Source organism: Gymnoscopelus braueri (assembly GCF_963280865.1).
Source record: "Gymnoscopelus braueri genome assembly, chromosome: 3".
Classification (NCBI taxonomy): Eukaryota; Metazoa; Chordata; class Actinopteri; order Myctophiformes; family Myctophidae; genus Gymnoscopelus; species Gymnoscopelus braueri.
Genome location: NC_137612.1, coordinates 47,104,159 through 47,128,133, shown reverse-complemented (window position 1 = coordinate 47,128,133; position 23,975 = coordinate 47,104,159). Strand labels below are relative to the sequence as shown.

The 23,975-nt window shown below is 40.3% G+C and overlaps 3 protein-coding genes across 3 annotated transcripts; 2 read left to right on the top strand and 1 right to left on the bottom strand.

Moving 5' to 3' along the window:
* Nucleotides 1-861: 861 nt before the first annotated feature.
* Nucleotides 862-6,727, bottom strand: LOC308082323 (uridylate-specific endoribonuclease-like; the record flags this gene model as incomplete). The annotated part of the gene is made up of 9 exons (XM_080424041.1): nucleotides 862-979; nucleotides 1,067-1,209; nucleotides 1,498-1,604; nucleotides 1,762-1,875; nucleotides 2,093-2,298; nucleotides 2,559-2,748; nucleotides 3,465-3,578; nucleotides 3,723-3,845; nucleotides 6,670-6,727. 9 exons carry the CDS (start codon nucleotides 6,725-6,727, stop codon nucleotides 862-864), a joined length of 1,173 nt encoding a protein of 390 aa, XP_080280167.1.
* Nucleotides 6,728-10,904: 4,177 nt separating this feature from the next.
* Nucleotides 10,905-14,636, top strand: tsfm (Ts translation elongation factor, mitochondrial). Its single transcript, XM_080424092.1, has 6 exons — nucleotides 10,905-11,033; nucleotides 11,734-11,886; nucleotides 12,033-12,161; nucleotides 12,358-12,480; nucleotides 13,500-13,581; nucleotides 14,041-14,636. The coding sequence occupies exons 1-6, from the start codon at nucleotides 10,986-10,988 to the stop codon at nucleotides 14,436-14,438; spliced, it is 933 nt and encodes a 310-aa protein (XP_080280218.1). The 5' UTR covers nucleotides 10,905-10,985; the 3' UTR covers nucleotides 14,439-14,636.
* Nucleotides 14,637-16,145: 1,509 nt separating this feature from the next.
* myl6 (myosin, light chain 6, alkali, smooth muscle and non-muscle) lies at nucleotides 16,146-22,698 on the top strand. The gene is made up of 6 exons (XM_080424721.1): nucleotides 16,146-16,253; nucleotides 16,489-16,516; nucleotides 18,299-18,442; nucleotides 19,100-19,273; nucleotides 20,029-20,106; nucleotides 22,214-22,698. Exons 1-6 carry the CDS (start codon nucleotides 16,251-16,253, stop codon nucleotides 22,240-22,242), a joined length of 456 nt encoding a protein of 151 aa, XP_080280847.1. The 5' UTR covers nucleotides 16,146-16,250; the 3' UTR covers nucleotides 22,243-22,698.
* The last annotated feature ends 1,277 nt before the right edge of the window (nucleotides 22,699-23,975 follow it).

Here is a 23,975-nt window from a genome sequence, read left to right as displayed (position 1 = left end):
ATTAAGGCTTTTGAGTGATGATGATTCAGTTGAGTAGCAAGCTCTGAGAAGTGAGAACAAGATGACACCAGGCAACAGTATCACACAACAAGTTATGAAGTTTATTAAGCAGAAACAGCATATGAGTCTTGACTGATAGAGATAGACAAGGACAGGACAGGAACATACAGTACTGTGCTTAACACACAGTCATGTGATAAATGCAATACATGATTTATGTGATGTTCTGATAAGTAGATGAGTTTTTCACAGTGATATCTCATTTGTTTGGGTCTGCCCTCCAGTATCTTTGTTAAAATAGAGCATCATGGCGTCACACACATACTGTATCGACTGTATCTACTGTATCTACTGTATCTACTGTACATGCTTACTCAGCTGCTAGAATGCAGTACAGTTATGTACAGATGCTGGGTTGCAGGTCAAACCTCCAGTATATTATTATATAACAGTTACCATACAGTATACAGTACATGATGGGGTGGAGCTACAAGAAAATATATATTACTAAAGGAGTTAGAAGAACCCTGCATTCAGTGTACTATTAGCTACCAATTGCTTTCATTTTTAATGTTACCTTTGAAATAACAAGATAAGATCAATCCTTATTGCAGGTGTCATAGCAACAACAGCTATGAGAATGAAACACAAGAGAGGCACGAATAAGAGCCAAGAGCCAAACCAAGATAAATGAGAATAAAAATAAAGATACAAACTAAAAAACATGATAAAAATACTGATAGATAGTCTGTAACTTTAGAAATATATATATTTTAATGTTGACAGTGCTACAGTTGGGACTATGCTGCTTAATGATGGATATGAAATGTGAGTGATGGACATTTCTAATAGATGTCTGATTCATCTGGGCGTGGAAGGGAATGCGGAGGCAATGAACTTCTTCCCATCACCGTAGGTGGTCTTATCCCAGGTGTAAGTCTGGATCATCAGCTCCTTCCCTCCCAGGCGTAGACGACACCTACGTATAAGAATGCAGATCATGGGTAGACGCATAAGCAAGAATGCATTAAATCTACATTTTCATCAAGTGTATGGATATGCTTACTGTTTTCCAGGGCGGGTGATATAGCAAAGACTGTAAAGGGCAAAGTCAAACTCAGGACTGCAGCCAATGATGGCAGAGCCCACCTGCTTGTAGTAACCATCCCACTTAAACTGCATGCCCAGAACATCAGGGTAGGAGGTCCACTGATAGATAGACAGACAGACAGACAGACAGACAGACAGACAGACAGACAGACAGACAGACAGACAGACAGACAGACAGACAGACAGACAGACAGACAGACAGACAGAAAGACATCAGTCAGCCAATCAATCAATCAATCAATCAATCAATCAATCAATCAATCAATCAATCAATCAATCAATCAATCAATCAATCAATCAATCAATCAATCAATCAATCAATCAATCATAAAAAACAAAGTAATGCATAGGCCTACAAAATGATGGGTTGATATTGTGGATGCTTACAGGTCCATCAAAGCTGTGGCTGTAGTAGTTAAGCAGGCCCCTTTTCTCAAGAAGATAGAACTGGATCCAGTTGTGGAAACCAGACACCTTTCCACCCTTAACCTCTCCTATAACAGAATGTGTTCAACTTCAACTTCAGACGACTTTATTTTCCTTTCAGAACTTCTAGTGCAGTGGTTAAAAGACATTATCATTGCAAACAAAAACAAGCATATTTTCATGATCGCAATGGTGATTGTCAAGGATATCTACGGCTTGTCAAACCTGCAAAGATGTGCTCAAAGCCACTGGAGTCCATTTTGCCATTGTAACGGGAGTAGAGACCAAACCACATCATCTTGAGGTCCTGGATGAACTCCTCCTCTGATGAATAGCGACCTAAGAACACATAATAAACTCTAATATATTTAAGCCTGATTTGAATGCTTGACAAAAATGATGTATTTTCAACTGAGAAATGCATAAATTTGTCTTCAATCGGGCTGTACACTTGATCATGAGATATACTGCAATGCTACAGGAACCTCTGTAATACATCTTTATTAGCATTTCTAGACCAATGTGAAGACAACCAGTTTTAACTGGACCTACATACCCTTAGTGTAGAGGAAAGCAAATAGCTCCCTGCCCAGCTCAGTGTTGGACATGGACTCCCTGACAAAGGTATCCTGTTCAGCCCGCTGCTGTGGAGTGAAACTCTCTGTCTGTCCCGTCATTCTCCGGTAGTTGTCCAGTACAGCCACGAAGGCAGCATAGGTGGGCTTTGCGAACAGAACCTTTTCATTCAGGTAGCGGAACAAGCTGGAAATACAATGAAGAACAATTTACTGTAGAAAGGCGGAACGAGTAAGCACCATGAGAGGGTAACAATTACAATGATGAAGTGAGATTTGGCCACTTAAGATAAACCCAGACTTAGTAAACTGGACCTGAGGCTCTGTTCGAGGACTGCTTAAATGGATAATGTTCCCCCCAGAATTTGGAGGCTGGGGTTCAAGTGGTTAACTGGATCTTATAAAAGGACAAAAATGAAGAAGAACTACTGAAATATTTCTGCTTACGGGCGAGGTGACAGGTCCTTCTGGGAGCTGGTCTGGGAATCATGCACCTCGGCCTGAGGGTCAATGATGAGCTCTGAGGCTGAGGCCTTGTTTGCGTCCAGAGCGTAAAGAACCTCAGAGATATCCTGAATCTCTGAATCAGTGATCACACTTTCACCACTGCCACCGCCACCACCACTGTCCCCATCACCTGTAGAGTGTGTGACACACACACACACACACACACACACACACACACACACACACACACACACACACACACACACACACACACACACACACACACACACACACACACACACACACACACACACACACACACACACACACACATACACACACACACACACACACACACACACACACATACATACGTATAGACACACGCACACACCGTTTGTTAACATTTGTTATTGTTTGTTATTGGTGCAGTGTGATGAGGTACACAAGAACACTAAGGAAAGTTGCATCCAACTGTTGAGTTGGACCATAGAGCCAGACTCATCAAGCTTTAATACATTACACAGCAGAACAGTGACATCTACTGGTTAGAGGCTCAAGTGACTACACACACATACATAGCACATACAGATGTTTATGTCGAACTGGGAGGAAGAATTACACAGTCATTTACAGGGTGGATTACAGGATAGCATTTCTTAATAATTTCCAGACATTTTGAGTTGAATTTGGTGTTTTGCCTTAAGACAGGACTCATAATTTCTGACTGGCCAGGCCGCCAGTGTCCACCATGTGAATTTCCCCAGGTGTTGGCAAAAGAACAACTGTGTACAGAAAATAGTAACACAAACAGATAGGATAGGGAATAGCTGATTAACAGTGCCGAGGTGCTCTGCAGCACCTGACCAATGGTCAACAAAGGGACCGTGATCTATCTTTACTCACAGAGGTCGGTGTAGTCATTGCAGCAGTTATTGTGCTGGTCACACTTGGAGTTGCAGTGGCATTGGTTGTTGGAGTTGTATTTCTCACCACATCGCCCCTTACAGGATGTTGAGCCTAAAGAAAACGGTAGACACATGAGTGGTCATTTGAGGCACAGGGTAATAGTATAAGACTTTTACACATCTACTAAAAGACACAAAGGTCAGGGTTATCTTTACACATTTATTCTCATTTAACAACAACTTAATAGTCATTCACCTTTGCAGAGTCTGGCATAGTCAGAACAACAGTCTTCAAAGGGCTCGCAGGTTGGGTTACACTGACAGGAGAATCTATAGTCTGCGTCGTATCCACACCGCCCCTCACAGGAATCCAGGGTGTCTGACAGCCAACAGAATAGTTGTTACACAAGGATACAGTCAGTGGTGTAAAATAACTTAAAAAAAAAATTTAAAAGTACATTTACTCAAGTACTGTACTTAAAGGATCTACACCATGAATTTAAAAAATATATTTGATATTTAATATCATATGGTGTATGTCCCTCAAACCTTTTTCAAAAGGTTTGAGCCTAAATCATCACTCAGATATACTCATCCCAAGTCAATTGTCTCTGGCTTATACAGCACTTTCAGCTGCAATACCAAAACGTCCTCTTGGGCAGGGGGGGCTACTGAGCAATTCTGTCTGTTAATAAAAAAAAATATTTAAAAAAAATATTTAAAAAAAAAAAAAAAAAAGGAAAAATTCTGCATAAAAATAAGCATCTAAGAAAAATACAAAATCGAAAAAAAAACACTTTGAACATTTTTGAACAATTCCACCAAGTGTTTGAGGTGCCTGTTTCACCCACTTCCGGGGGGCGGAGCCAAAATCTGAGCCCGAAGTATTTGTTCGTAGACCCCCACTTAGGGGGGGTAGAAAAAGTTTCGGAGCGATTCGGGCACTTTTCATTTAACATTGGGTTTGCCATCATTAATGTTTGTGACATCAGAAACATTTCCATTCTGAGATCGCCTGTTCAGACACGCCCATTCTGGAAATCCATGAAATGAGAAGGAATGACTGAATTAAAAAAAATAATACAAAAAACCAAGAAAAAAGTGATTTTCATGGTGTAGACCCTTTAAGTATTTCCAATTTTCTGTACTTTTACTTCTACTACTTCTACTCCACTACATCTCAGAGGCAAATATTGTACTATTATGCCACTATACAGTAATTATTTGACAGCTTTAGTTACTAGATTTAGATTATTATCACAAAACATACATTAACCACTTCAGCCCTATATATTTTTCGGCCATTTGAAAATATCCGATCTACAAGCTCACAATGTGTCGCGATGTGACGCATTGTGAGCTTGTAGATCTGCTATTTTCCAAAGATTTGTATACATTTTGAGCTTGTGAAAACGGAGATTCTGCATAATGAGTACTTTTTTACTTTAAGTATATTTTGGTACCAATACTTTTGAACTTTTTCTTCCATCCTAAGAGCCTCAATATATTTTGTCAGCGAGTGAGCTTATTCTGTTTATTCTGGACTGTAATGCTGGCCTCTCGCACCTGGCTCTATCTTTGGTAAGCCTTAGTCGAGAGCAGGGGTTTTCAACTAATTGTGAACCAGGGACCACCACCACCCTGACAAAGAATCAACCTGGGGACCACTGTTGTGTTGGGTGGGGATATGTGGGCTAAGATTAGTTAAAGGTGCGTTGGGGTGGCCCTTGTCTGAAGATCGCTTGAAATATGCTAGTGGTCCAGAGCTATAAAAAAAAAGGTTGAGAACCAACCACTGATCTATTCCTCTTACTTTATCCAACCTTCCATATTAAACTCATGTTAACTGATACTATAATGATTTGTAACATTTATGAGTGAGCAAACACATGACATGCCATTAAATGGCTACATTTCCCTTCTTGAGATTTTAACTCCCTTTTCTGTGGAATTTCTTGACCTCAGACTTCCCAGTAACTGACTTAATTGGCTTGTCGGGTCATTTAGTGCACTGTGGTCATGTCTGTCTTTTCTTGGCTAAAGTGGTGGTCATACTGTACATCATACTGTTATATAATACTATTCTTCAGGTATGCCAGTGTGGCAATACCACTCTCACAGAGATACATCGTTACAAACGGTAAATTACATTTAGCTTTTACTGTCTGAAAACAGATCCAGAACTTCACAAGGGACTGTCTCTTGAAAGAGTCTGTGGACAATGAGCTGATCCTCCTCTGTAAGGTAAGCTTGTACTTTTGGAATTGAAACAAACCTCCTCCAATGACCACTGTTAAAGTAATTTTGAAATGTAGTGAACATTTGTGAAGAACTGCTAGTTAATGCAATGATGTCTGAGTCAAATACACTCCTCTCTTTCCTATGACATCTGTTACCCTACTGCAGACATTCTGACTCCTAGAGACAAGTTTGCATTTGTTTGGTTCAAGGACAAATTGGCTGGTTTGTGGTTGGGAGGTAGGAATAGTTGAAGGATAGGTGTTTTCTGCCCCTGGCTGGAACAAAGGGAATTATAATTATTTTTGTTTTCAGGTGTTTTCGTTGTTAATGAAGCTGTTGGGTTGGAGGAGGGATCTCACTATTTTGTCATTTTGGTGATGTGAATATAAGTCACTTGCTTTCAGTGTGATCTTTGAGTTCAGACTGCTGGCTGTTCCATACATTTCTTGTCCTGCTGAATTGTAAGTTTGAAGCTCCTTTTTGATATCAGAAATATATCACCAATTCTTCTAAAACTGTGACTTTGTCTGTGCCTTATTTTGTCTATTCTGTTTGACTGAGTTCCCATTCAGATTCTGCTTTGACACCACTGATAATGTTTTTAATTCCACTGTCCTCATATCACACAAATACCAAATTACTAAGTTTCTCCAAAATAAAACAAAATAAAATGATGAACAGAAACAAAATCTTCGCTTTATACATTACTGAATGGATAACAATAAAAAATAAAAGCCTGGAGATCGAGGCTACTGAATGGATGACCAGGGACCACATGAAATACCTTCACGGACCACCAGTGGTCCACGGACCACCAGTTGAAAACCCCTGGTCTAGAGCACAAGCTTTTCTATGTTATTGATAATATTGTATATCCCTTTAACATAATTGTATTTATCAAAATATAAGACAAAAACGAAAACTACAAGTTTTTCTGTGGTGGAATGAGAGAAATGTCTTACTGCTGTGTCCCTGGTAGAACAGGGTCACCGAGAAGGCAAGAAGGAGGAGGATCTTCATGGTGCCGCCGTATCAACCTGAGAAGAAGGAAGCTTGCCAAAGTAAATATCTCCCTTTTATGGTTTCACCTGGCCAATCCAGTTGCGAGACTCACTCTATGCCAGCCCCTAAAACAAGATGACACTTTATTTAATTAATATAATTTGTATTTGAGCCCATATTACTGTAGGCATACATACAAATAAAATAAAATAAAAACTACAAAAACACACAACAAAACAACGGTAACTTATTTGTTCCATAGTTAGGCTACTAGGTAAGAATGATACTGTAGGTCCTTTATAAAAAACTAACAAGTGCAACAAGAAACAAATAATATTGAGCAGTAGAAAGAACTATGATATTCCTAAATCCAGTTCTAGTGCAAACACGAATTTACTCAGGATAAACAGGGGCTAATGAACGCACGCACGCACGCACGCACGCACGCACGCACGCACGCACGCACGCACGCACGCACGCACGCACACACACACACACACACACACACACACACACACACACACACACACACACACACACACACACACACACACACACACACACACACACACACACACACACACACACACACACAAACAAACACACAGTGAGAACCAGCACACCTGAACACAGGTGGTGCCTATCAAGTTTAGACCTCCACTGTTTGTATTATGCACAGCAAGAGTTAGATAATTATGTGGCCAACCTATGTGTGATGAAGCCAATAAATACAGAAAGAATATTTTGCATTAAATATTAAATATATTAAATAAAACATCACATTTGATTACAATATCCATTTCATTCAGGTTCTTGAAAACAGGTGACGGTCAATAATGTTCTGTGTGGAACTGGAACTAAATGTTCCTGAACTTTGTCCCAACCGCTCCTATATCTTCCTAAAACTTGTTTTGTTTTTTTTCCTTTTTTGTAAATGAATGTGTTTTGAAAAATATTTTCACAGTCATGTGTGTTCCCATTCTTCTACCTTCAGATCTGAGTGTAGTGATTCTACCTAACCCACAAACAGATTGACTAAATAATAAATATGGTACCTCATGATATTTTCATGCTGATCAAACCATTCACTGACTATTTGTGCCTTGAGGATGGTGGCACTGACATTGTGGAACAGACTCAAGACAGAAATAGCAGACTTTAGGGTGCAAGTGATCAATTAGATAGATTCCTTTTTCATCAATCAATTAGATCAATTAGATAGTTTCCTCTAGTTAAGGCAAGCTCTGAGAAGTGACAACAAGATGACACCAGGCAACAGTATCACAAGACAAGTTCTGAAGTTTATTAACCCATTAAGACCTGAGGCCGATTCAAAACGTATTTTTCAAAAATAGCAGATCTACAAGCTTGTAGCGCGGCACGAAGTTATGCGCTATGAGCTTGTATATCTGCTATCTTTGAACAGCCAAAGTATAAAATAATGGTTAAAGTGGACAGATGCTTTCCTGGTTTTAATGGGTTAAGCAGAAAGAGCATGTGCTGTGCAGAAGTGGCGGGAAGATATGAGTCCTGACTGATATAGATAGACAAGGACAGGAACACACTGTGCTTAACACGCAGTCATGTGATAAATTAAAAGATGTATGTACATGATGTATGTGATGTTCTAATAAGTAGATGAGTTTTTCACAGTGACGTCTCATTTGTTTGGGTCTGCCCTGCAGTATCTTTGTTAAAATAGAGCATCATGGCATCACACGCATACTGTATCTACTGTATCTACTGTACATGCTTACTCAGCTGCTCAAATTTATCAGTACAGTTCAGTACATATGCTGGGTTGCAGGTCAAACCTCCAGTATATTATTATATAATAGTTACCAAACAGTATACAGTACATGATCGGGTGGAGCTACAAGAAAATATATATTACTAAAGGAGTTAGATTTAGAAGAACCCTGCATCTGCATTCAGTGTACTATTAGCTACCAATTACTGCAGGCGTTTGCTTTCATTTTTAATGTTACATTTAAAATGACAAGATAGGATCTGTGTCTGGTGTCAGCAACAGCTATGAGAATGAAACACAGGAGAGGCAGCCAAATCAAGATAAATAAGAATAGAAAAACAAACAAAAACATGATTAAAGCACTGGGTGTCTGACTGTGTGAATGAGTGAACATGTGTACTGTCTATCGATACTTAAATGTACATTATGAATATATGAATGAATATCACCATGTACTATACCGCCATGAATTTATGAACATTATATGTATTTATTAATTTGTGGCGGTAGGCTATAGTACATGTACATATTATGTACCCTCTATCCGGGACGCTGTGGGCGCTGGGGGCGTGTCTTCTCCTCCGCGTCATCAGCGCCCATACCCTAGGTGGGGTTGGCGAAAGGGCCTACTCTGTGTGGAGTTTGCATGTTCTCCCCGTGTCTCCTAGGGTAGTTAATACCCTCACAAAAACATGTAGTAATCCTGGTCGCTATACCGCCTCCCCCATGACAGCCGGGGCGCCTGATGGAAGGATAAGGATAATTCCTTTTAACAGGTCGTTCATGAAAGTCCTTGCGGTCTTGTTTCCAATGAGAACCTGTGAGCAATTGGGGTTAAGAGTCTTGCTCAGGGACAAATTTCATATCATCGGCACATATGCTGGGATAGCCTGGAATCGAACCTGGGGCAACTAGGGCCAGCTGGTTCCCTAGGCGGGCTCACTAACCACTCAGCTATGGCTGAAGGGGAAGTAGGGGAAGTAGCCTCGATCTCCAGGCTTTTATTGTTTAGTTCAGCTAAAAAATAAAAGCCTGGCCCAGCGCGTCGGTGTACTCGGTATGAGGAAGTGTTTCATTTCCCAACCAACCAGAGTGCAGTGGGCGTCGCTCGTAATGTTGTGTTAACGGGGCGGGGGTTGACGGACAGATCGGTGAACCAATGGGATCAGGCGCAGTCTCTCGCCGGCTCTATAACACCCGCCCCTCTATACACGAAATCAGGAGCGTTGGGGCAGTCTAGAGGGGAAGGGAACTGGTTGGAATAACGTGTTCCTTCCACGCGCTACGTCCAACCAGGGAAACTCTCCCCTGTCAGGTGACAAGAAGGTCAGTTGGCTCTCATGCATTGAAGGAAGCATGAGCTCGGCCCTGGCCTCCCTACTGTGGGGGACTGGTGTAGTGCTGGTGTAGGGCTGGTGTAGCGCCCAGGATCACTTAGGAAATTGGCACCGGGTGAAAAAAATGGGTTACAAAAATCACGGGATAAAAAAAAATAAAAATAAAAAGTACCCTCTATCCACACTGGTTATATGAATGAATATAATAGCATGTATATTGTATATTATGTACAGTCTATGAACAATAAATATTAGAATGGATATGTGTACTGTCTATCAACAGTGAATATGAGACCAAATATACAGTCTGTCAACAGACCTTTAATATGAATATATTGATGAATGTACAAGTACTATATCTATCAACAGTCTATAAGTGAATATAAGAGCAGCCTGTCAACAACTATCATTAACAGGCACTATATACTAGCTGTATTCAGTCATTTTGGTGGTAAACAAAATACTGTTTAGCCTGCTAAAGCATCCAGTTGTTGCATTTCACACAGTTAATCAAAGATAGCTCAACCAAAATAGCTTTTTTCCAGTGTTGTTGTTGTTGTTGCAACACTAGATAGACAGTTGATACCACTTCCTGGTCCCAGTGGGTTTCTAACTAAAACAAGTGCCACAAATGTAAAAAAGTACGTGCACTACCATTAGACAGAGACTCTGTTGAAATATATCTGTTTAATTAATACATTGATTAATTAATTAATTAATTAATTACTTATTTATTTATTTTTACCTCAAACCACAAAGTCCAGCACATTTTCATGGGAGCTGCTTGTTTATTTACCATTTTTCTTTTATTTACATGTTTATTTAATCTTAACTGACCCTGTTTGGCCAGTTTTGAGATATGATATTCACAAATATTGAGCCGCTCGATGAATTGAATACACACAAGACCCCAATGGAAACAAGCCATAGTGTTTTCTTGGGTTTATCCTTTTAGCATCTGTGCTTTTTTTGCGAAATGTTAATAAAGTATTCACTGACTCAATCATAAGCTCAGGGCAAGAGGAATACTGTAGTGTCACTTACTCCCTTCCTCCAGGCGGCGCTGTGAGAAACTAGTGCATATGGTTACTTTTGGATCCAGTCGGCTGCCTTCCACAGAGCTGTCAGCGTGTATTTCAATGACATCCCGGTCTACCTTTCATAAGAAATAAAGAATAGAAATACAACCATGTCGTTAACCTTTGTTTTTAGAGCATTAAGAACACAAGTTTCAAAGGTAGGCAAGTATAAATGCATGTTCTTTTGTTATATGCGTGTGTCAATAAGAGGTAGAGCTGCTGTCAGTCAGTTGATTTCATTCACTGGTGGCTTTCCTTAAAATGAAACAGTGAATTGTGATTTGGACAGAGTTGGACTTTCACCTTGAGCAATTATAAGTATACACAGTACTTCCTTAAATGTACAGCCAGATATAGGGAGTCTGCAGTGGCAAAAGAAGTAGATATTTTACTTAAGTAAAAGTAGCATTACCACAATATAAAAAATACTCTGTTAAAAGTAAAAGGCCTGTGTTCAAAATGTTACCTCAGTAACAGTACAAAAGTATTGGCATGAAAATATACTTAGTTACCAAAGTTAAGTACCAAAAGTAAAAGTACTAAAATGTTTGAAAATAGCAGATCTACAATTAAGCTCACAATGTGTGGCGATGCAACGCGTTGTGAGCTTGTAGATAGGCTATTTTCAAATAGCCTAGGTATAGAATAGGGCTAAAGTGGTTAATGTATGTTTTATAATATTATTTATATCTGCAAAGTAACTAGTAACTAAAGTTTTCAAATTGTTATAGTGGAGTAAAAGTACAATATTTGCCTCTGAGATGTAGTGGAGTAGAAGTTAAAGTACTGAAAATCTGAAGTACTCCAGCAAAGTAAAAGTACCTCTAAATTGTACTTTTCATCCGATGTCACCCTCAGGTGGGGGTTTGCCAGTATGTGCAATCCTTACACACAGGCTGTCACCTTCTGGCTGCTGAGAAAGCCCTCTTGATGAAGCTGAGGAAGAGCACTGGATATACCTTCATAAACTGCAAGAAAGCACTGGAGAAGTTTGACAATGACATAACGCAGGTATAACCCTGTCTGTCTTTTTTTGTTCAGCATTCACATTCTGGTTGTAATGGTATTATAAGATATTAAGCTAAATACATTTTTTAAACATTAGGCAATATCAGTGGTTCATCAATGCATGCCATCTTCTCTACCCCGAACCTAAGGCTGAGAGTTGGTTACATGATCAAGCCCAGAAAGAAGGTTGGAGCAAAGCAAACAAGCTGGAGGGTCGGAAAGCAAAAGAGGGTCTGATTGGTCTTTTTGTAGGAGACAAAGCTGCAGTTATTGTGGAGGTAAGTCCAGTGATAGTGGCTGACTCTGGTCATGCACAACAGCCTTAACATGTTAACTTGTTTTGCCTCCCTGCCAATTTTGTGCTGTTTAATAAGCAATGTATTGTTCTGCCTACGTTCATTTGGTTATCTTATGTGGTCCTAGTATTCAATTCAGACATGGTTTCTGTTCTGTCCTCGTGCCTGTGTGATCCAGGTAAACTGTGAGACAGACTTTGTTGCTCGTAATGAGAAGTTCCAGCAACTGGTTAAAGATGTGGCATTTGCTGCCATGGCTCACCACCGGACGAAAACTCAAGGCCAGGAAGGATATTCTAAGGTATGGATGGACTTAATTGTGGAGCTATGTTTAGCGTATTTCACTTCAGTATCAAAGAGCTCTGATGGGGGCACCAATAGCCTAGTAGTGTTTAAGGCGCATACCACATATACTGTAGGCTCTAATGCAGTCTGACAACGAGTCGCGGGCTCGATTCTCAAGGCCGACGGCCTTTGCTGTGTGTCACTCCCCATCTCTCTCTACCTGTTTCCTGTCTCTCTACTATCCAAATAAGATCCAGAAAAGCCCCCCCCCCCGCCACTAATGGTCTTAATGTTGGTTCAACCCTCGTCACAGCTCCCTCCGTATACTCATCAGAGCAGCCATCTGCTCGGTGAATGCAGAAAAGTAATTTTCCCTCAGTAAATACTCCCTTTCCCAAAAAGGATACGGTGTCAAACACTTAGGCTGATAGCACAACAGCCAACACTGTGACATCTCTAATGCAATAGTTTTCAAAGTGGCATCTGGGGACCCCCAGGGGTCCTTGAATGGTGTCTCCAGCAAATTGAAGAACAGTTCCACACTTGAGCCCTATTTTATTATTCAAAAATAGCAAATCTACAAGCTTACAAGTTACAACGCGTCGCAACTAAATAAGCGATTTAAACGCTTTTTTCAACCCGTCGCTTAGATTTTATTTTCCGCTAGAAGTTAAAACATCTGAGAGCAGGGGAGATGACCTTTACTTTTTGGATACGATGTGCGGAAAAGGGTTAGAGTCATGCATAGTGGAAAATATTCGAAAATGTCCCCCCCAACAGGCACCGAGCTACTGTATGTGGAACCTCATCTCGGAGCTATACAGCGGAGGGAGAGTTTCCGATTGGAGCAAGTAGATCACCTAGTTTTTTTTCAAAGAAAGTCAAGACAAATCCAGGGACAAATCTTCTCCCTGGCACCAAATCATATCAGATGGGGGACCGCAGCCAAATTACATATGCACTTGGGGGTTCTTGACGTGAAAAGGTTTACGAAGCACTGCTCTAATCTAATGCACTGAATGTTGTTGGTTTCAGAATATGCTGGCAGCTGATCAGCTGAGTAAACTTAATGTCACTGAAGGAACTTCACTGGCTGACCAGGTGGCTCTCACAATAGGTCAGGATTGTTCACATGGCATGTTACATGACCATATCTCATGTTAAGGCTGGGCAAAATGACTTCAAATGACTATCATGATTATTTCAAACATCGATTACAATTAATGAAGAAAAAGTTAAATTATCAGGTCTGCAAGCTCACAATGCGTCACATTGTGAGCTTGTAGATCAGCTATTTTCACACATTTTGTATTCAACCATTGTATATAGGGTTAAAAGGTCAATCAGACTAATCGATTTAGTAGATTATAAAGAAATCTATGAGAATTGTTTCATGTCGATAAGAAATACCATTTTTAAAAAAATGCTTCTTGATTATTGGATTATCCAACATGAACAAGATTAAGTCGGTTATTGGTTCTAAATATTGTCCAGCCCTAATCTTATGCATATATTTATTTGATTCTGCAATGTGTTAGTGATGTAACCCTTGGCCCCCCTCCCATTCTGTTCGCAGGCCGTCTGGGTGAGAACATGGCAGTGAGGCGGGCAGTGACAGTGGGGGTCCCTGCCGGTTGGCACATTGGGTCTTATGTGCATGCCGCTGTGGCTGGCCAGAGTGACATGACCATGGGCCGCTATGGTGCCCTGGTGGTGTTCCATGGTGGAAAGGAGGGGTCTCAGGAGGCACTGGGGCGTAAGCTGGGTCAACATGTGGTGGGGGAGGCACCTGTGTCCCTGGGCAACATGGATGATCTGCCTTGTGGTGAGAGCGAGACTCGCCTGCTGCCCCAGACCTTCCTCCCAGACCCCAGCAGGACAGTGGCGCAGTTCCTCAAAGGGCAGGAGGCCCGAGTCCTGGACTTTGTCCGATTTCAATGCGGCGAGCCGGCCGCAGGTGAAGGAGCGGAATGAAAGGATGGAATGATTTGTGGAGTGATTTGTTGTTATTGTTATCGTTATTATTATTATTTCTTATAATGATGATACAGTATGCAGATACCCAGAATATTTCAAGCGTTCAGTCTTATTTTCTGCTATGTGTCTAATATGTCAAATATGTACCAACACTTGCTGTACGATTAAATCAGTCTCCCAACAAGGATTTTTGTCAACCTCAAAATGTCGTTGAGTTACTTTTTTTTTTTTTACGGGAAGGGTATAGGCTATTCCTTCTTTTTTTCTCAAGTCTTCAGAATTACTGTTTAAGTGGACAAGGTCACTATCGAGATTTTGGGTGAGCTTGATTCCATAGGTTATATTTTATGGCATTTCTGATTAATATAGACAGCGACTAAGACTTCATAATCTTGGCTCCGAAGCTTTTTATTTTTTACATCAATAATGTTGCCATACAGATGTTATGTTATCCAGATCAAATGTACTTCAAGTTCATATGTTATACGTTACTAAAATGTGCAATGTTTGCTTGTCCACATGCTATAAATATGTTAGTATATAAGATGCTAATTTTGATGTCTACTTACCATTACTTAGTTTACTTGTAGCATTTCTTGGCACTATTTACTTCCGCTGCATACCCTGTTGTTGGTTGACTATAATTCATGCTGCATACTCTGGATAAGAGTGTCTGCTAAATGTCTATCCAGATTGGTTTTATGCAGAGAGTTATGGTTTTATGCAGCATGAGTATAAACAAGGCTATATAAGGACTGATTTGCAAAAATCAATGTTTTGTTTTTTTTTGTCGTTAAGACTTGATCAAACCAATCTGATTCCAATCTGGATAGGCCAAAAATCTGATTTGGGGTTCCAGTACTGTGAACATAGCCTCAATGTACATTGTAGGACAGTGAGACACAACATGAAGCTCTGCAGAGGGATCAGGGATGACAAGCAGCAGCAACACAGCAGGCCTCCAGCTAGGGCGTCATTGCAAGGTTAGGATTCCTAAAGTAGAATTCACCCTGCAGGCTGCCTGCTGAAGGGTGGAGGAGGTCAATTATTTGAACTCAACCCAGAAACGATGACTCGCGTCACCAGGCTTTCCGCAGTACCCGTGGAAAGCCTGGTTTCTATTCCGAATTAACCAGCCTGATCCGGTCTAGAGCCCGCTTATTATAAACACCTTAACATACATGCATTCTCATCCTGCTCCGTTTCCGTGTCCGCTCTAGACCCAGACCGGATCTGCAACCTGCAAAGCAAATTGATCCTTGTCCAAATTCTTATGTAAAATTAACACCCCTGATTGGCCGTTCCAGCGCCGAGGTAGTGACGACCAGTGTTGCCATGTCGGCTTATTATAAGCGACTTAAAGCTTCTTATTCAGTAAAGTTGCTTGTAAATATTGGTAGTTGCGTTTCTTTTGTGGTTCTCAGACATTTTCATGTCAAGGACCCCCAAATTGTATATTTTTGTCTGCGCATTGAAATCTGCTGTGCCATAGGGCCCGTGTCCCAGATTTGTGTTGTTAAACTATTCCACATTTTAAAATTGTTCCCAAATTTCTTTAGAAAATATCATATCTACAAGCTCACAACGCGTCGCGAGCTTGTAGATCGGCTATTTTCAAATAGCCAGTGTGTTTGATGAGTGCTCATGTGGCCTAGTTGCTTCTTTTGGGCATGTTTCGCTTATTTCTCTCACAAAACCTGGCAACGCTGAGTGACGACACCAGGGGTGTACCCAGTACTCAGGCTCAGTGAAAGAAGAACCAGAGATATTTGATTGTCTCAAATCGGTCCAACAAACCAAACACAAGACATGGTAAGCACACATTTACACCCTCATCAGAAGCATAGGAACGAAGCATTGCTTTTTGTATTTATTTGAAGGTGCCAATGTGGCTACCTAGCTGATGTTACATAGCCTAAATGCTGCTTTAACCGTAACGTTAGCTATACGAGCTAAGCCTAGGCTAAACTGTACCATGGTCTAATCCCACCACTAATATCTAGTCTTTTCCTTTGCATTGTCATCATGAACGCTGCTCCTCGACCAGTCTGACTTCTCAGAGGACCAGATCTGTGGTGAGTTTAAACATCTATAGGCCAGTGTTTCCCGAACAGTGGGTCGGGACCCATATGTGGATCGTGGACACATTTTTATGGGTCGCGAGTAAATATCCCCTTATTTTTCAGTAACTACATTTTATTTTAATTATTAGTATTTATTTCAAAATATTTACAAAAAAAATCAAATTCCTTTAAATTCGAAATAAATAACTAAATTGACACATTGTGAGCTTGTAGATCTGCTATTTTCACTACCATGGGTCCTGGGGAGATTTCTCTTTTGGGTCTTGAGCTGAAAAGTTTGGGAACCAGTGATCTAGGCCATGACGTTCATCTCAACATCATGGTAATTTATTTGGCATTATAGGTTTTTGAATTCCTTGTTCTGACTGTAGTGAAATACTGGTTTCATCACCCTGCGGGAGCCCAGCAGGTAACAGTGTTTGCGGTGATGATGAATATCTTAACGCAAAGTTGATCTAACCTGGAATGTCTGCTGGTTGATTTGTGTTTGTTAATCACGACTCATTAAGTTAGAACCGGTAACATTAAGAAGTGTTTATGCTACTAGTGGAGGATGGATGTTGCATTGCATGTCATGTCATGCCATCCGATCATCCTAACTAAACATCACGACCTCGGCACAATGCGTGGATGATCTAAGCATCGCAGGCCTAATAATGATATATTCTACTTGACTGGCCCTTACTTATATTTACAAGCAACTTTACATTTACAGAAAAAGAAGTCGCTTATAATAAGCGGACATGGCAACACTGTTTGTGAGTTCTTCGTGGTCTGAAGGCGTGGCTCCATAACATCACTCGTCAGAGTGAAACTGTGTGACTTAAACTCCCGGATCGAGACAATTCATTGATTCATGGGCTGTTTGCTCTGTTTCACATGACAGTGGCCTTGTAAGGGCCTTTGTTTAGTGGGAGAGAGACGCTTTAATTGCGCGTGTTTGTCAGTGAAGATGGGTGACAGATTGCACGGTCAAGGCACTCATCGCTGGCTTTCAATGCCATATAAGGGAAAATGGGGCTACTTGTAGTTCTGTCTGTCTGTCGCTAGATGAGCTCAGTGGTGGGAAAAGTACTCCATTTTTTTTTACTTAAGTAAAATATCAATGCTGCAAAGTAGAAATACTCTGTTACAAATAAAAGTCCGGAATTCAAACTTGAGTAAAAGTACAAAAGCATTGGTATCAAAATGTACTTAAAGTACCAAAAGTAGGAAGTAGGCTACTCATTATTCAGAATGTCCCATTTCACAAGTTTTCAAAATAAATAAATATACATGAAAATGTATGCAGATCTTGAAAATAGCAGATCTACAAGCTCACAATGCGTCACGTCGGAAGCATTGTGAGCTTGTAGATCGGCTATTTTGAAATGGCCGAAATGTATAAAGGGCTGAAGTGGTGTTGAAGTATGTTTTGTAATCAAAATCTACAAGTTTTCAGATAATTGTAGTGGAGTAGTACAATATTTGCCTGAAAATTGGAAATACTCCAGTTAAGTAAAAATACCTCAAAATTGTACGCAAGTACAGTACTAAGTAAATGTACTTAGTTACTTTACACCACTGGCTGCATGCCATCTAAAGAGAGACCAAGAACTACAACTGTGGCTGATACTTCAAAGTTTGGTCCTGTGTGTTCTATTAACAAGCTATTGTGCACTTGTTATTGCTTATTTATTTTATATTAATTAATTTTTATATAATTTCACCATTATGCAGCATACACACATGCACTGACTATCTGTACCTGAATCATGTGTCTCTCCTTATCAGAGTTCAAGGAAGCTTTCCTTTTGTTTGACCGAACGGGTGATGGAAAGATCAGCTTCAGCCAGTGCGGGGATGTCATGCGGGCCCTTGGACAAAACCCTGTCAACGCCGAGGTGCTCAAAGTTCTGGGGAACCCCAAATCAGAAGGTGAGCCCTATAGCAACTGATGCTCAGACCAATGACTTGCAGTGAATCGCAGTAAGTCACTACATCACCTAATCAACTCCATTTATCACGCTTGGATTAACATGTAGGTCGGTTGTCTTGAGCGTGACCTCATTGTAGTCTAACAGAGTCGGTACATGGAGTCATTTTCCTGTTTGTCCTAGTATGTCCGTCATTGACTTATCTGCATGTAATGCATTTCTATTGTGTGATAACCTTTGTGGGTCGACGCCCCAAACAGTCAAGACAACAAGTCCAGTCATGTTATTGACATGCAGACATTGGCATGTCATGCTTACAGAATGCTCAAAGGTAAATAGATAAATGGTATTTGCAGGCTCACCGAATTTCTTCAAACACGGATGTCTGTGCACACATTCCAGTGCACATTAACATAATCCTTTAATGGCATACAACAGGTTTTTCTTTTGGTGTCTGAAGTTATTGTCATTGATTTCTGTCCCTATCTAGCATTTAAAAAACGTGATATTAAAAAGCCTGACAAAGACATGTCATTTCTGTCTGACACCTGAACAATTTGAAACCCCTTTTTATAAAAGTTCTAAATCATGTTCTGATAAAAGATAATAATAATAATAATAATAATAATAATAATAAACATCTTGGATTGATCTCCAGAGATGAACCACAAGATGCTGGATTTTGAGCAGTTCCTGCCCATGCTCCAGGCCATCGCTAAGAACAAGGACCAGGGATCCTTTGAGGACTTTGTGGAAGGCCTGCGTGTCTTCGACAAGGAGGGAAATGGCACAGTAATGGGAGCCGAGCTACGTCACGTCCTCACCACATTGGGTAACGACACACACAGTACTAGACCACAGATTACCGGCATTTTGAATAATATTATTTAGTCAAAAAGTGCTAAATCAATTAGAATTAAATTATAATGATTAAAATAGGCAATCTACGGCTACATAATTGCAGACACAGATGTTCTCAAAAAGGTTATATCGGTCTGGCTTTACACAGTATGGTTTTATCTTTAGGACTTATCAAGCAGCCACACCTGTCTGCCATGTGTCTGCTTTGTGCCAACTCAGTATACAGTATTTTACTGATTAGTGTGATTAGCAGTATCACCCTTCATCAGTTGTCTGTTAAATGTTTTATCAGAATTTATACCAATGACGTATCACAAATTCTTAAGATCCTGTTCCCTATTTACCTAATCAGCTGACTCCTCATTGAATTAAATAAAAAATGGATGCATTTCCTGTTGTTCTCATTAGTGGCAAAGACATGAAAGAAAGGACTTGTTTGCTCTAATGTTGTGCTTCATTTCAGATGATAAATCACTTGTCACATTTTGCATACCACAAACAATGTAAAGTAGTGAAAGAGCACTACATCATGTTTTCACTCTGATCTCTATTATTAACCACATTAACCCTGGCATCTCTATTTATTATACACAATATAATTAAAAGTAGTAGATTCATTTTTGCGTGACACCATCGTACGATTCCGGGCAGCTCTTGGAATGAAAGAAACATTCCAGTGATCTTTTCTTTGATATTAGTGTTTTAGAATATTTCTTTGTGTTGTAGGTGAGAAAATGACAGAAGAGGAGGTGGAGACTCTTTTAGCTGGACACGAAGACGCCAATGGCTGTATCAACTATGAAGGTAAAGCAGGAAGGGTTGTGCAACATGACAGAGTCATGTGTTGCATTAAACAACAAAAACAACTTGTATCATACTTGTTAAAACGTATTAAATGGAATGTTTTACGTCCACCTACAGTACATAACTAGAAGTTGTAGAAGCGTTTCTTATACAAATGTCTTGTAATCGATCATGGTCACTATGTCTTAGGTGAGTGCATTTGAGTCTTTCGTGCTTTTTTACTTACCGTAATGTCATCACTGACTCAGTGTTCCCGTTCCACAGCCTTTGTCCGTCACATCATGTCCGGTTGAGCAGAGGGTATGAGCAAATCCCTAAAGCCCTGCCCACTATCAGCTTCTAGCAAAGTAGTGGGGCCTCTAGTCATGTGGAGGTCCAGGGCAACCAGCTCAGGAACTCAGCACTGCACAATGGCCTCTCGTAATGGTTACTAGATGGGTTAAGTTATAAATAGTAAAACAAGAAGGTTTCTTTTCTAGTTTAAGTAAAGTTTGACTAAGTCAATTTAGAATGGCAACACACAAATTGTACAGCCATGTACAATTTGTACATGGCTGTACACATTTTTCTAAATGTTGGTATGCCTCCTGCTTCTCAAAAAATACATTGTATAGATTTCCATGGCCTTTGTGCAGTGATGGGATCCCTACTATGACTGGTTGAAATGGTTTTCTCTCCTAACTTTCTCTCCCTCTTGCCGAGCACTCTACCTAGTGTAGCATAGCCTGCATGTAGCTTCCCATGCATGTTTCTAGGTGCACCACTGACCCCCATGAACTTTGGCTTTGAAAGGACAAGAGACCCTAGGCATGGGGTGTGCTGTACCCAGAGTACAGGAGAACGGCTGATCAACTTGGAATGCAGATGTGATGTTGGGTTTTTCCACAGTAAAATGGTTCTTGACTAATGAGCCCAAAACGTTTTCATCTGTGTTCCACTGTTTGGAACAGTCCGCTCCTCTGGTATGGTGCCGTCATGCTGAAGCAGAAATGTGATCAACTGCTTGATTTCTTGTCCTCAACACTCGCTCCCACAGAAGCTGCTGCTGGAACTGTAGACGTGCTAGAACTTCAAATAGTGTATCAAAATGTTCATGTTTGTTTGGCTCTTGCCAGGTCTCTGACCTCCCCTTTGTCTCTCTTCCCTACACTTGCCTTTGGTTTTCCTGTGGTACTGTAGTTGTAGATCATTACCAAATATGAAAGGGCTTGGGGACGGCTAATGTTCCAACATGTTCCAGGTTGTCAGTCCGTTGGCTGTCATGGCTGGCCAGGAGTTTCTTCTCTTCGCCTTAACCGAGTCGCTATCCGTCGTGCTACATTGTTAGCTGCTCGCCTTTTTCGAAGTCTCTTCAAATGTATAATATGTTATTTTTGACTGATTAACTGATAAGACTCTGGAATGGACTCGATGCAGAAGCATGTAGTTAGCCTCATAGCATAATTGCCTAACTCACTTTTTGGTCAAATTGATTTTTTTTCCTAGCTCTACTCTCCTAACACTGCTGCACCATTGTGCCTTATTGCCTATGTCCTAAGCCAATCAGAATGCTTGTTACATTCCAAAATGACTTTGGCAGAAAGTGCTTTGGGTCAACTATTTTGACTTAGGCAGAAAGTTTTTTTTTTTGTAACAAGCATTCTGATAGGCTGAGAACATGGGCAATAAGGCAGGATGAATCAGCAATGTTAGAAGAGTAGAGTTAGGCAGATATAAATAAAAACAGATAATCATGACTTAACTGAGTTTTTCGGTTTCTGCCTAGTCATCGAGGCGACTTAAGCAGAAAGTGATCTTTTTAGTTTAATTGTCCCTCCTGAAAACCTTACAAATATGAGTTGGACAATTATGCTATGAGGCTAACATTGTGACTCTGCGATATTTGATCATGTGTTTATGTAACTGTACTTGGGAAAACCAGGTGGAAAGAATCGTCTGGCTTCCAGTGTTTGGAGCACGGAGCTGTATGCCTTATGAGGCATATGTGCAATGATTGGGTCACTGTGACTCTGCTGCCCGATGCTGTAGGTTGCTGTTCTGGGATTCATCTGACACTGTCCAGGCACTGCGCTAATTCTTTTTGTTTATGCTCTTCTCTTATTCTCAGAACTTGTCCGAATGGTGATGAGTGGTTGAAGATTTCAAGAACACACTTCCAGCTTAACTTTATTCCAAAATATTTTTGTATTATGTTTGTCATACACTCTGTCACAGCCTCTGTCACGCTGCCCTGAATGTGTCCCTTGTTTCTTTGTCTTGACATCTTTATTTTATTTCAGAAGTGCCTTTTCTGTGTCTGCGTTCAAGAGACCCTTCCATTTCACATGCCACATCAATGCATGTCCTCATGCCATTCCTATGGGCAGAATTGGCAATAACATTCCCTCGACAATTTTACACATTTCTTTCCTGTCACTTTACCCCTGTGTCAACGTTGTACTTGCTAGCTAGCTATGTTTTTTTTATAGATGAGATGCATGCTAATTGGCTGAGACAAAACTGTATTGTAGAATTTACCTGGCCAAACAACAATGAAAGGGATATTGTACTGTCATCTAAAATTATTGAATAAAAAAAAACATGTTTTCTGAATTGCCTTTTCTTTTCTGAAGAACCCTAACCCTTCATCTTGATCTTACACATTTCACATTGGACTTTAAAGCCCATGAACTAAAGCTAAATTCCATCACCTGTGCATCTGGTATTCTAAACAAACCTCAATGCAGACAATGTTGGTGATACAGAGATGAATGAATAACCATAGGTATTTGTCTTTTATCTCTCACATGGAAAAGTGTACCTCTAAGCTGGTGCCAGGTCAGTTATGTCCTTTGTTAAGTGCAACATTTGTTTTTGTTCCACTGGCTTTTGTCTTAGAAGCCAAACAAGTGTGATATGGGAATTGTAACTCCCAGTCTTTGTCTATCACAGTGATTATGGCTGACAGTTTTGATTTTTTTTACTGGCCAAGGTCAGAGTTTAACCCAGTGCTTGTAGATGAGTCATTGTGACAGTGGGGTGTAGTTTGTTGTTGGCTGCAAGCTGATTGGTTGGCAACCTTAGTCAATCCGCTAGTGATAAGGACCTCATATTAAGTGCATCTGGCATCTCTGTATTTCTAGTTCACTTTACTGTAGAGTTAACATTTACAGTAGCTCGACAGTAGCACGAAAACGTTATATTGCTTGCAGTAACTAGGCTCGCCACAATAATGAACCACTTTTTACAGTGACTCCTCTTCACGTTTTCATTTATTTCCCCACCCCCCAACATTTTTTAAGTAAAAGTTGGACATATTGTAATTTCGCCATTCAATACAAACTGCAAGAGTAACTGTCAACATTAATTACGTGATGATTTACTGAGGAAAAGTTGATTTCTAATGTATCATCAATGCAATTGCTGCTACCTTCAGCATAGTGAAAAACATACCGAAACAGAAACTGAACAGACACACTTATTTCAAATCACAAAATCCACACAATGTAGTAATAACAGACAAAAGAAGTCCATTTATGATCACAACCGTGGTGAGGTCTCTAATACTGGCTATCTGGACTGGACATACTGCAAGTTTCATCACTGATTATATTTCAGGACACTGATGTGATGCGCCATGTGTGCAATTTAAGTAGTTTGAATAAGAACATCAGCAATCATAAAACTTCAGCCTCTGTTACAAATAATAAAACAAATGGCACTGAGCAGATCAAACTGAAGGATATCTGGGTTACAGATCATCTTAATGGCATGCATTCACATACACACATGCGCACACAGTCACATCTCAAACTTGAAACAGAATCATACACATGATACTGAGTGGAGAGGGTAGATATAGGCTACAAAGGTAATAACAATATACAGTT

Coding starts and splice junctions, on each gene's coding strand:
- tsfm (XM_080424092.1), top strand. CDS start 10,986: ATGTCGTTAACCTTTGTTTTTAGAGCATTAAGAACACAAGTTTCAAAG. Junction 12,162..12,357: donor AAGCTGCAGTTATTGTGGAG/GTAAGTCCAGTG, acceptor TGTGTGATCCAG/GTAAACTGTGAGACAGACTT. Junction 12,481..13,499: donor GCCAGGAAGGATATTCTAAG/GTATGGATGGAC, acceptor TGTTGGTTTCAG/AATATGCTGGCAGCTGATCA.
- myl6 (XM_080424721.1), top strand. Junction 19,274..20,028: donor TCACGTCCTCACCACATTGG/GTAACGACACAC, acceptor TTTGTGTTGTAG/GTGAGAAAATGACAGAAGAG. Junction 20,107..22,213: donor TGGCTGTATCAACTATGAAG/GTAAAGCAGGAA, acceptor TCTTATTCTCAG/AACTTGTCCGAATGGTGATG.